The sequence below is a fragment of the Lactuca virosa genome, chromosome 5 (genome assembly GCF_052849685.1).
Source record: "Lactuca virosa cultivar CGN04683 chromosome 5, Lactuca_virosa_CGN04683_v6, whole genome shotgun sequence".
Lineage (NCBI taxonomy): Eukaryota > Viridiplantae > Streptophyta > Magnoliopsida > Asterales > Asteraceae > Lactuca > Lactuca virosa.
In genome coordinates, this window is record NC_136430.1 from 413151812 (window position 1) to 413165307 (window position 13496).

Below are 13496 nucleotides of genomic sequence, written 5' to 3' on the forward strand. Positions count from 1 at the left end.
TTGAATATCATGTAATATTAAGTCTAACACTTTGACTAAGGTTGTTTGATGGTTGTTTATCGAATTATATGAGCCAATGTAAAATTGAATGAGACCAACTTCTTATAGGATCTAATAAAAATCATATCAGATACTATATAACAAAATCAAATATTTTTAATTATGGTATGAAACTAAATCTTACATCTCTAAAAAAAATCAAATGGTACCTAACTTTAATTTTAGTATTTAACATATAAATTGACCCTAAATAAAATACACTGTTCACAGTTGGTTAAATCAGTTTTTTTCCTAAAGAGAAGAGACAAAGAGGGAAGCAATAAAAACTGGCACATAAGTAGACAACTGCAAACACACACACATACACACAGAAGGAGGCTGTAATCTAATCCTTGAAGAACAGAAGATATCAAAGTGTACTTCAAATTGAAATCTAAAGACAGCGAGAGAAACATAACAGAGACAGCAAAAATCAACTTCGGGAGCAGCTGCGGCGGCGACGATAGCGGTGGTCCAGTGGTGGTGGAGCTCAAGGAATGGGTATTTTCTTGGTTTTTTTCCCTGAAGAACAACACTTCAATTCTTCAACACCTTCATCAACAACATCATCACTATCGCCATTTAAATCTCCTAAAATTAATGCCTTTCTCAATCGCACGAATTCCAGTCATATCTTCACCAGAGCTCAATCCACCATCTCCGTTTGTGCTCTGTTAATCTTCCTCACTTTCCTCCTCTTCACTCTCTCATCTTTCGAGCCCAACAACGATTTCATCTCCTCTCATAATCTTCATCAATATCGCCGGTATCTCTCTCAGAATCACCTCAAGTTTCACACGAAACGAATATGGAACCCACCGGCGTTACAAGGGCTAGGTACTCTGTATACACGAGGCACGATGGCCATGAATGAGCTCGTAATCTGTCACGTCTCTGACTCCGTAACGAAGAAAGAACTAAAATTGTTCTTACGAAGCTACCACAGGTCTGGTTTAGCTTCAAAATCGGACCTTTTGTTTGTATTCAATTCCATTTCGACGATAGATTCTTTCGATGATGTAATTCGGGAAGAGAATGATTTGTTCCTGAAACTGGTTCACCGGTACAAATCAGAATTGGGAAATGGGAGTAAAGCTGTCGACTTTCCGGCGAGTTTCGACGTGACCCGGTTTGTGAAATCCGGCAAAGAGGCAGATAAAGGAGAATCCATCTGGGGTCGGAAAATTAAGAGTAATAATTCGAGTTTCAGCAATGGTGATAATGGAACCGAGTTGACTCGGATGTGTTATGGATCGGTTGTGGGTTTTGGCATTGGCGAGCTTGACCCTGAAAACTCGTTATCCGGGTTTTTAGACCACGTTCCGATGAATCTGAGAAGATGGGCTTCTTACCCGATGATTTTGGGTCGGGTTCGCCGGAAATTCAAGCACATAATGCTCGTCGACGTTAAGGAGCTTTTACTACTCGGAGACCCACTCGCCCGGGTCAAAAACCATACTCCCGAGTCGATTTTCCTCTCATCAACACCAACACCAAAACACAGCCGGAAAAACAACAAACCGCACCGGAAAACCATAAATCCGGCGTTGATAATAGGCGGAGAACGCGGTGTCCGACGGTTATCCGCGGCAATACTGACGGAGATCGTCCGATCAACAACGCGTCAGCACCACAACAAGAAGAATTCAATCACGGAATCGACGCTTTTGAGTCAACTCGCCGCAAACGAGTTCTTGCAGAAAAGCATACATTTTGTGTCATCAACCGAGTCAATACCGGAGCCGAGTTCACTCAGTGGAGTGGCATTAGCAAATATGACAGTGGTGCGGCGTGGAAATAGCAATTTAGATATTGGAGCAGTTATTACGAAGCATATATGTTCATTTTCAATAGATTCCTCGGTGTACAAGGATTGTTGACCAGTTTGACCATGGAGGGTACATGTTTTTTTAGCGTAAGGTACTTGTTCATTTTATTTGTTTAATTTTACGAATTTGCCACGATGTTGTACGATGCTGCTGCACTTACTTGTACATTCTACAATTAAACTTAAATAGTTAAGGAATTTGTCAGAGAAAATCCTTTTACTTTTGTGTGATTCTATAAATAATAATCTCTTAAACAATTAATATTAAATTACTTAATTATTTAACTACACGAGGATTATACACCTTATCAATCAAAAGAGAAATTAAACATTATTTTTGTTAAAATACTTGGTTTTTGTCGTTTAAACATGTTAGAAGACTTTGATATACAAATGTACAAAATCCTTAATTTGATATGCTATTTTGTGTTTGTCTTTTCTGCATTCAGTAATAATCTTCCACGTTTGGGTTGATGTCAGCTAAGACGGCGTCGTTTGACAGCCTAGGTGGTGTCAGAGGTAGCTGTCGCTTTTAATGCTGACAGTCCAATGAAATCCATGTGTTGAAATGCGGGCTCACCTGTATTTAAAGTTCTTTTAATACATATTAAAAAAAAAAAAATAATAATAATACTAGATATGTAATTTTTTTTTTTTAACAAGAACAAGGTGCTAATAAGCATTAACCTAAATACAATGTCAATTGGGACTCTTCCAGCTATCTGACAAGAATCTATCTTTTCTAATTCTACTTTTTATCCACTAAAAGAAGATGGTTTTAATTTTCCAAAAAATGGAAATACAATTCATGATCATGCCCTTGAAAATCTTGCTTTTCCTATACCCCTATAATACTCATATGAAAGCTAGTAAAATAACTTCTAGTCTGTTGGTTTATCCTTCTTATCTACATCTCTCTTCTGAATACTTTGAAACAAATCTTTAATGATAACCCATATCTAAAACTTTTATCGAATTATTTTTTTTGAAAGAGAACTTTTATCGAATGTTTGTAAGCAAGGTTAATTAAATATGAGATTAACGTACTTTATAAAAAAATTAATAAAGGGATATCGCCATTTAATCTAAATTGATATTTTTTTTTGAAAGGCGAGCAAATATTATTAACATAAAAGAAGGTGATAAACAAGAAGCTCAAGCAACTTTACAAAAAAAAAAGTTATGCTATTTGCATAAACCTTTAGAAATGTTAAAAATTTTTGCTTTCAAATTAAATTTTAATCGGTAAATATGTTTATTTACGGGAATATTCACATGTTTGAACATTTGTTAATACATAACTACATGAAATAACCATTTTTTACATGTTACAAAAATGACCATTGAATCCTAAGCGGCTACTAGGGCTGGTAAATATATACCACGGAAAACCAATCAACATAGTTACCAACCTAACTAAGAATGTTGGTAATCAATATCTTTGATAACCAACATTTTTTGTTGGTAGTGCCATACCAATTTTGTAATCATAGTACGGTAGTATTATAACAACCAATAATATATATATATATATATATATATATATATATATATATATATATATATATATATATATATATATATATCATTAATTAAATTAAAAAAATGGTATAATGGTAAACTTAGTATATCTAATTATGGTAAAAAATCATTCAATTAATCTATCCTTAATTAGTTAAACCCTAGAAAACCAACATCCATTTATCAGTCAGTCGTCGCTCACAAAATTATCTCGCCTCCTCACCGCCGTTTCTTCGATTTCGCCACTATGCAACACCGTCGGTAGCAAGCAGCGGTACACCACTGATATTTCGCTCTGGCGCAATAGGGTAGTGACAATAGTCTTTTTGGTTCCAGCGACATCCCCAGCCGGTGACGAATCCGACAATGGTAACTTTCTCTACTCCGGTTCTTCTTCTTTTACGACCCTCCTTCAAACTCTCAATTTCACTAACACCGCCTAAAAAAACACACACGCACACTTTTCTAGCTATGGTTTATTCCTTAAATAACCTTGATGAAGGTTCAGCAACCCAAAACGGGTAGAAAACCTACTCCCACCCGCTATGTCGCCTACAGGGGGACAAATTGTCCGATTGTTTTACTGATATGAACCTCTTATGCTGATTAGTTTATTGTATGCACCAAAGCTTGAAAACTATTTGGATTTTTTTATTCAAATGCATGTTGTGAGACTTGTTTTGATCTTTGCCCGGTAAGCCATTTTCCATTTTGCAGTGGGTATTCCGTTAGATACGCTTGCTACCCTGTTTCTAGTCTCTTCATCTAGCGTTCCAATCACTATACTTCTGATAAATTAGGGATGCCATCGAGATCTGAGGAGGATTCTGGAAATATGATGGTGAAACCTTTTATCATTTTCTTTGATTCTTTAATGGCAGTATCCCGTCCAAGGATTTCTGTATTCCTGTCTACACATATGGCATATGAGCTGCTCCTTGAGTTTGGCAAGGTGTGATTAAGAATCTTGGTATTCTATTAAGTATATCTGATAGTTTATATCATTTTGAAGATTTAGTTCTTTTTGAGCAGGTATGTATAACCATTGTATACTTGAATCTTTATATGGGATTTTCATTCATAAATGGTAATTTTTCATTATTCTTTGATATGTATGATTTTTTAAAGCTTAAGAATTTTCAGGGAATTTCAACAGCTCCTCTTTGGGACTTCAACAAGGGTCAATTTGTTGGTGTTTTAAGTGCACTGATTTTATTTTAATTATGCGAAGGTAAGTTGAAGGCGAATACAAGACTATTTGATTTTATTTTAATGATAGATTGTTCTTGATTTTCCATTTGTTCTTGATATTTGATTGTTCTAAACTTGTCTTTGATGAAAAAGATTAAGCTGACATTCTATGAGAATATGAATATAAATATAAATATTACAAACACATGTGCATGAAAAGGGTTAAGTTGGGGATTTTTTTTCATATCAGAATGCAAACACATGTTCATTCTATGAGAATATAAATATTACATAAAACATGTGTTGCTAGTAATTCAGTCAGAATACATTTATACATGCTTTAGAATGTTTATGCATATAGAAGAAAAGACTAAGTTTAAGTGCATTCGGTAATGTATTCTGTTAGAATTTATTTATATAAATGCATTATGTTAGAATGTCTTTTGAGAATGTTTGTTAACAACAAGTATATTTGTTTAACTAGTTATACTAACGAGTAATGTATCTTATTCTTTTAGAATTGCATGGAAAAGGAATTCAATATTGATCATACAAGAGAGATATTTGGAATCTAGTTCAACAACAAGTATATATGCGAAGATCAAGTGGATTACATTGACCACTGAAGAAGATCAAATGTATTTGTTCAATAATTATAGATTTTAGAATGCTATTTTTTAAGAATTTTATTCATTTTTGATGATATTCTGTTAGAATATGTATAACTATATTAAAATGTATAAGGATATTAGTCTCTAAGAATATGTATGAATTTGTATTTTATTTCGGATGTGTATTAAGAATAAAATCATAGACCCAACTTGGATGTATATGAATAATATCTAGAATTCTTAAATCAGGTTAATTATCAAAAATATCTGCATTGGAAATATATTCTGCAAGAATAAAATCGAAAATATATTTAATAGTTTATGGTTGACATTTTGTCATTCTGACAGAATAAAATCGGATTTTTAAATTTGAATTAATTAAAATATTCAGATTTTTAAAAATAAAGAAATTAATTATCCCTAAAAATACGAAAATTTCCTTTTTTAATATATGTTAATTGACTAAAATGCCCTTATGCTAAAATTTATGTGGTTATATGGTACATGTTACCCTATTGTAATATCATAGACCCTCAGATCATGACCTTTGATTCTATTCCATCCGGTGGTCCAGATTTGTGCATTTTGGTACACAATAGTTAGTAAAAACAAAATAACCTGACCCTATATATATATATATATATATATATATATATATATATATATATATAATGCTCTTATGTTTTATATTTATGATTGACGAGCTTTGATATTAAAATTTATTGTATTAGTAAAGTTTAAAGTTTTAAACTTATGTTGGCTTGTCCAATTTTCCTCTATCGCTTTAATTTATAAACTCATGGTAGAAATTAATAAAATCATTTTAAATCGAATTTTCAATCTTAACTATTATAAAACTCTCATTCAAGTTTCACAATGCTCAAGAACACGTAAATCATCATCCACAAAACCCCCATACATGTTGGTATATATCATTACCAACATGTCCAACCGAACTTATTGGCAGCCAAACAAGTTGGTACCAACTATATTTTGTACGGTAGTGGTAGCAAAATTTTAGTACCAAATATAATTGATGTGGTATACGGTTTAGTGAAAAAATGACCGGTATCGTACCAATTCTACTCCTAATAAGTACCTATCTGTTTAAGTAGTCAAATTTGAAGGAGATGCAAAAAGCGATACCCACCACATTCCAAAATATCATCTTAGACTCTCGAATTGAAGTAATGTAAGAGATTTAGGTGTACCAAATATGTTGCTTCAAGCTTGTACATTTTTGTTATATTTTATCTTGTTTGAAAATTTTATAATCCAAAACACAAACTTTTTCTGAAAATCCGACGAACATGTTCGATATTGATAGGTTTTTGTTTCAAAAAACGAACCTAGTGTGTGTTTATTAGTAGTTAGGCTTTAAAATAGAACATTATGTGGGTTAGTAAGTAGTATTGTAGTTGAAATGCTTGTTCGAAATGATAACGTAAGGCTGAAACCCAATGAACAAAGGTGTTCGAAATGATAACATTGTCTGTAATATGCAAATTTGTTTGAAATGCATCCCATACTATTTGTTTTACTAACTTGGTATAATATTTTTCTAGCTTTCATATGTGTATGATGTTCTATTTTCCATGAAATGAAAAGTGAAACTTGATGGGATAATACTTGCCAAACTATGATCTACCCTGATGCATGAGGTGCTTTTCAGGCATTCATGATTTACTGACTTGGTATATTATTTTTCCAGGAGGCCCATGTGTATGATGTTCCATTGTCCATGAAATGCAAACTGAAAGTTGATGGGATAATACTTGCTAAACTATGATCTACCCCAATGCATGAGGTGCTTTTCATGCAGTCGTGCTTTAGGTAGTTTGATGTCCCTGACATGTTTATGTACATTGGCATGTACAAACTCACTTACTAACTTGGGGTAACTATACTTTAGGATAAGCAACACAAGCTCTACTTTTGAATGAGTGAATTTTGTGTAATAACAGACATGTGGTTTAGGGAATAGTTTTGTATCTGTTTTCATCGACAAAGTACCAAAAGAATGCATATTTGTTCGTGAATAATTGATAAGTGTTTTAAGTTTATATGTTTTAATTATACAACAAAAAACTGTTTAAGTTATTTATTGTCTTAATTTATGTGTTAATCGATAACATATTATGCTATGAATATTACTTCTTATCAAGTGAAAGCCTAATGATGTTCAATGCAGGGTTGCACTGACCTTTTACAAAACATATGATTTGGAATGGGGATCAACTCGTGATGGACAAATTAACATGTGATGGGATGTTGATATGATCAGTTTGTGTTTAGATTTCTTAACCTTATGTCGTCCCTAATATAATACTGATTAATGTTTTTGTAACGAGCCGAATTTCTATACATAATATCTAAGGGAAATACCAGAGTTTTATCTACCATTGCAGAATTCTACTCTAATTAAAATACTTTACTTCCCAGAAAAAATCACGGGTTTATAATAAAAATCTAACTATTTACATGAACAGTAATGAAATGCATAAATAGCAGCAACATTGTAACATCCCAATTTTCAAGACCAAAAATTTTGTTTTTAATTTAGTAACTTATCAAACAGTTTACTGAAAAACATCATCGAATCATATCATTTCATAAAACATAGTCACGTGTCTCAAACCAAATCATAAAATAGTAAAAATGTCAGAGTACAATCCCAAAAATCTCATAATGCGGAAATCTTGTGTGTGTGTGTGAGTGATGTGCTGCTACCGTGCCGGCTCCTTCCCATTCGATGAAGAGGTACCTGAAACAAAACTGAAAACTGTAAGCACGAAGCTTAGTGAGTCCCCCCATCATACCACATACCATAACACATAATGTCTATCCATCAGTATCTTTCAACCGGTATCTGTTTGGCATAACTGGAAGTTGGGCTTCCCTTCGGTATCTTTCAGCCGGTAACCGGGAGCTGACCTCCCCTTCTGTATCTTTCAACCGGTAACCGGGGACTAATTCACCCCTACTACTACCACATAATAATATAACACACTGCTAGGCATGTTTGGGTTCTGACGACCCCTTCGATATCTTTCAACCGGTAATAGGGGACTATTTCACCCCTACCTCTACTAACATATATCACAAAGCATCCTAGCACACTAACATAACAGATAATGACATACCAGATAATTATCACAAAAACAATCATCTAACAACCAACTTCCTACTAGTGGGCCGTCATTGTGGCCTTAGACCCACTTCTACTGTAAGGTAACTCACATCAATGTCGTGAAGTGTCTGAACTGTCCTCGATGCTGGGATCAACTCCTCTCAACTCCTACACATAATGACCTTCCTTAATTACCATTTCATACTCTTAACCCTTCCAAGGGTCAACTCAACTCAAAGTCAAAGTCAAGGTCAATACCCTAGTCAAAGTCAACATCTGGTTGACTCAACTCGCCGAGTTGATCCACCAACTCGTCGAATTCCGTAATCCACCAAAGTCTTGGAACTTCGCTCCTACTCGTCGAGTCTTTCAAGAGCTCGTTGAGTTCTCCTTCAAACAGAATCGAGACCCTTTTGCTTTTGACTCGTCGAGCTCGTCCATGAACTCGTCGAGTCCTTCTTCATACAAGTTGAAGTGTCTAGCCCTTGACTTGTCGAGTTCTTCCTTGAACTCGTTGAGTTCTTCTTCATATATGTTGGTGTTGGATTAGTGTCTAAGTCCATAACTATAATTGGTATATACTTGACCCGACCCGGCATGGTCCATTTGGGTTGCATGGCATCAGAACAATTGGATAGACCTTTTAATGAGAAGAAGATATTTGTGACATATTAATATATTATAAGTTCTAATATATTAATATGAAATCATATTATTTAATTAGTATTGATCTAGAATTAATTTGGAATTAATTTAGTGATCAAAAGAGATTAAATAAATATATGGGGATTGATTGTGTAAATCATAGATTCTTATATATGTGGGCTCATGATCCATGATTCCTTATGTTGGGTTTAACCCATGTGGTGGCCCATGGATACTCCATGGAGGTTAAAACCCATGGAGCATAAGGAATGGGTTAAGTCATGGGTTACATGGTGTAACCCTAATGTGCACACTATATAAAGACCCCATTGTTGGTGAAATCGGCACTAGTGTATAACATAGAGGGCAAGCCGATTTCATAGAGATATAAGACTAATATCTTCTCTCATGGTTATTCCAAATGTTCATGGTGTTGTGTGAACCATTTGAGGTGTCACACTTGGGGCACTAGGCTCTTGAGCTCCATGGAATCAAGCACCAAACAAGAGGTATGTAATTCTACTAGTTTTTATATTATATGTACTTTATATTATGCTAGTTAGAACAATACCTTGGAAAATTGATATTTGCATGTATAATAGAGAAAACATAGATCCAAGGTATTTAGGGTTGCATGTACACCATAGGAGTGTTAGAATGCTCAAAACCCAACAGTTGGGACATTGCCTTGAACTCGCCGAGTTCATCCTTGAAATCGTCGAGTCCCTTGATCTTCAAGTCCATATTCACGTCCATCTTATTGGGTCCTCTTCTAGACTCAACCTGATCGATCAGAAACAGAAAAGGTTGGGGAACCATAACCCGAATCACCGAGTCCTATGAGCGACTCGCCGAGTCCCCCACAGTCCTAGTCTACCAAGTTGATTCCAGTTAGGCTCATTGCATCCAAAGTGTAGATCTGACCTCCTTGGGTCGATATAACACGTAAAGTCATGAACTTTACATCCATGCATGGGTCTTCAAGCTCAAAAGGCCCAAGAATGAAGTCTACAAAATGCATGGGGCTCTCATGGCCATAAAGTTGGCACCTTTATGCCATGAGAACCCTCCAAGGTTTCAGATTTGAAGTCATCACTCTACTATACACTCTACACCCGAAAGTGACTTAGAAATGCCCCAAAAATGACAAGATTCAAGCCCTAAAGAAGATCTAACAAATGAGAAGTCAAGGTTGAAGCTTTTTACCTCAAACAAGCTGGAAATGCAACCAAGACTCTGGATCTAATGCCCTTTTTCTTAAACCTCCAAGCCTTTCCTTCCTTCTCCAAGCTTCAAATCACAAAATGGCACCATGATAGCTCAAGAACACTCACAACTGATTAGGGTTTCGAGAATAGGGTCTGAGGGTGATGGAGACTAGAGTGGAGGCCACTTAATGTGTTTAAATAGGGTGCAAACCCTCAAATTTAGGGTTTCATCCAGACAGGTCTACTCGTCGAGTACAGGCTTCTGACTCAGCGAGTAGACTCTTCCATCCGCGTCCCAAAACTCACATCTACTCGACGAGTTATGCCTCCAACTCTTCGAGTCCCAGAGTAAAATGCAAAAACTTAAATTAAAAATACGTACCGGAAACCGCGTGTTACAAACATACTATTTATTTCTTCCTTGTTCTCCCGTCTTCTCTTCTGGTACCACAGCTGCTGCTACCTGAACCTACAAAACATAAATATCTATGAAAAATTAGACACAATGTGTTTGGTGAGTTATTCTTCTATCTTTCTTATCATTTTCTTCTTGCTTCTCTTTCTCATTCTCTTTATCTAATAACATACACTGCTATTATTTATTCTTTCCTTTATATCTTCTATCTTTCTTCTTTAATATTTCTTTCTACTCTTTCCCATCTTATCTATCTCTTTCTCTTCCATCTACTATGTTTCTCATACTCTTCTGTTAGCCTCTTTTCAGGATCTTCTCATACTATACTGATACTCTATCTTTGTCTCTAACTCTGTCTCTTCTCTACTCTTCCTCTAGTGCCTCAACATTCTTTTCTTATCTACACCTATTTGTCACATCTCATACTCTAATATTGTCTATATTCTAAGGGAAACAACTGCCCTCTGCATCACCAAGCAGTCTCGTCCGGTCCTACCTCTTTCTCTCTTATGATCCCTCGTGGATCCTTAATCTTGCTTCTTACTCTTGAATCCCTCATGAATTCCTTACTCTTAATCCCTCGTGGATAATATCTAAGTTCTCAAAAGAACTCTTTTATCTTGTTTCTCTCAAGTAACCTTTCTCCATCTTCTCTAACCATACACAATATGGATTCACGCAGGAATCATCTATCTACATCTCAAAGGATATCCCCTATCTATGTTCCCTAAGGAACCATCATCTCATTCCTGAAGAAATCATATGGTTGTCCCCAAATGAACCTTTATCTCTTATTCCACAAGGAATCATACTCTCGTCCCCATAGGAACCATACTCTTATCCCCATAGGAACCATACTCTTGTCGCTGAAGGAACCTTCTATGCACGGTTGTACCAACCTGTTTCATAACACATGATTTGTAATAGGGTCCAACTCCTGATGAAAAAATTAACATGTGGTGGGATGTTGATATGATAATTTTGTGTTAAGATTTCTTAACCTTATGTCGTCCCTAATATAATATTGATTAATGTTTTTCTTTTATTTGTCCAAGTATATATCTTTGTCAATATCCTATAGGCTTACTAGTGTTTGGGTGTTTTGGACCTATGATCATAGACGCTGATTATTTACGACAATCTTTGGTCGATTCATTATTTTTCAGAATGTGTTGAATGGTTTATTGCTATTGGGGTTTGTGTACACAAAGTGTTAGGAAATGTTGACTATTGGAATAGGGTAGGGAGCGATCTTATCATCCTCAAGAGCTTCAAATTGACACCTTACCAAGCTAAAGAGATACCATGTCATTCTAGGATGTGGAGGGTTTGAGGAGTTTTTTATACTTTTTCCTTAATATGTTGACCTCTAGTCCGCCCGTGACCATTAAAGGTTCCACCTTTGATTGGTCTATGCCATATCATGCGCGATTTGCACATATATCATGGGGAAGACAACATGTTTAGATATTTTATTCATTACAAATGATACGCATGTTGTGATTATTAAGTTAGTTGGTTTTGGTTTAACGAAAAAGATGAAATTTTTTATAAATGTAACAGATATTTAAAGGGATATCCGTACATAAACCTAACTTGTAACATCCCTAAATTCAGAGTAAATTAAATTATTTAAAAAGAAAAAAATCATTCATTCATTCCATCAAAAGATAATCAGAGTATAATATATATATTCTCAAAAACATCAGAGTAAAAACATAACTCAGATAGTGCGGAAATCTCCACTGGATACAATGCAATCAACCCTGGCTCTTCCCCTTGCTACAAGAAGTACCTGAAACATTTAAAGTTAAAACCATAAGCACAAAGCTTAGTGAGTTCCCCAAAATACCACATACCATACATAACAATAAGAACGTGCGAATGTTATGGTCCTTCGATAGTCTTACAATAACCCGTCATTGTAGTCCTCCTACAGTGTTAGTTGATATGGTCCTCTCATATTATATATCTTTGTCAATATCATATAGGCCTACTAGTGTTTGGGTGTTTTGGACCTGCGATCATAGACACTGATTATTTATGACAATCTTTGGTCGGTTCATTATTTTTCAGAATGTACTGAATGGTTTACTGCTATTCGGGTTTGTGTCCATAAAGTGTTTGGAAATATCGACTATTCGACTAGGGTAGGGAGGGATCTTATCCTCCTCAAGAGCTTCAAATTGACACATTTCCAAGCTAAAGAGGTATCATTTCATTCTAGTATATGGATGTATTGAGGAGTTTTTTATACTTTTTCCTTAATATGTTGACCTCTAGTCTGCCCGTGACCATTAAAGGTTCCACCTTTGATTGATCTAGGCCATATCATGAGGGTTTTGCACATATATTATGGGGAAGACAACCTATTTGGATGTTTTATTCATTACAAATGATACGTATGTTGTGATTATTAACTCAATTGGTTTTGGTTTAATGCAAAAGATGAAAACATTTCATTAATGTAAAAGATCCTTAAAGGTATCTCCGTACATAAACCTAACTTGTAACGTCCCCAAATTTAGAGTAATTTTTTTAAAATAAGATAAAATCATTCATTCATTCCATAAAAAGATAATCAGAGTATAAAATATATATTCTCAAAAAATCAAAGTAAAAACATAAGTCAGATAGTGCGGAAATATCCATCGGATGCAATGCAATCAAGCTTGGCTCTTCCCCTTGCTACAAGAAGTACCTGAAACATTTAAAGTTAAAAACATAAGCACAAAGCTTAGTGAGTTCCCCAAAATACCATATACCATACATAACAATAAGAACGTGTGAATGTTATGGTCCTCCCACAGTATTACAACCACCCGCCACTGCAGTCCTCTTACAGTCTTATTATTTATGGTCCTCCCATAGTCTTCCGTACGGTTGTCATGGTCCTCCCATGGTCTTT

At 35.1% G+C, this 13496-nt stretch overlaps 1 protein-coding gene across 1 annotated transcript; it reads left to right on the forward strand.

Annotated features, from left to right (window-relative positions):
- Positions 1-283: 283 nt before the first annotated feature.
- Positions 284-2491, forward strand: LOC145111939 (uncharacterized). Its single transcript, XM_079048175.1, has 2 exons — positions 284-1959; positions 2317-2491. Exon 1 carries the CDS (start codon positions 537-539, stop codon positions 1917-1919), a length of 1383 nt encoding a protein of 460 aa, XP_078904301.1. The 5' UTR covers positions 284-536; the 3' UTR covers positions 1920-1959; positions 2317-2491.
- The last annotated feature ends 11005 nt before the right edge of the window (positions 2492-13496 follow it).

Coding starts and splice junctions, on each gene's coding strand:
- LOC145111939 (XM_079048175.1), top strand. CDS start 537: ATGGGTATTTTCTTGGTTTTTTTCCCTGAAGAACAACACTTCAATTCT.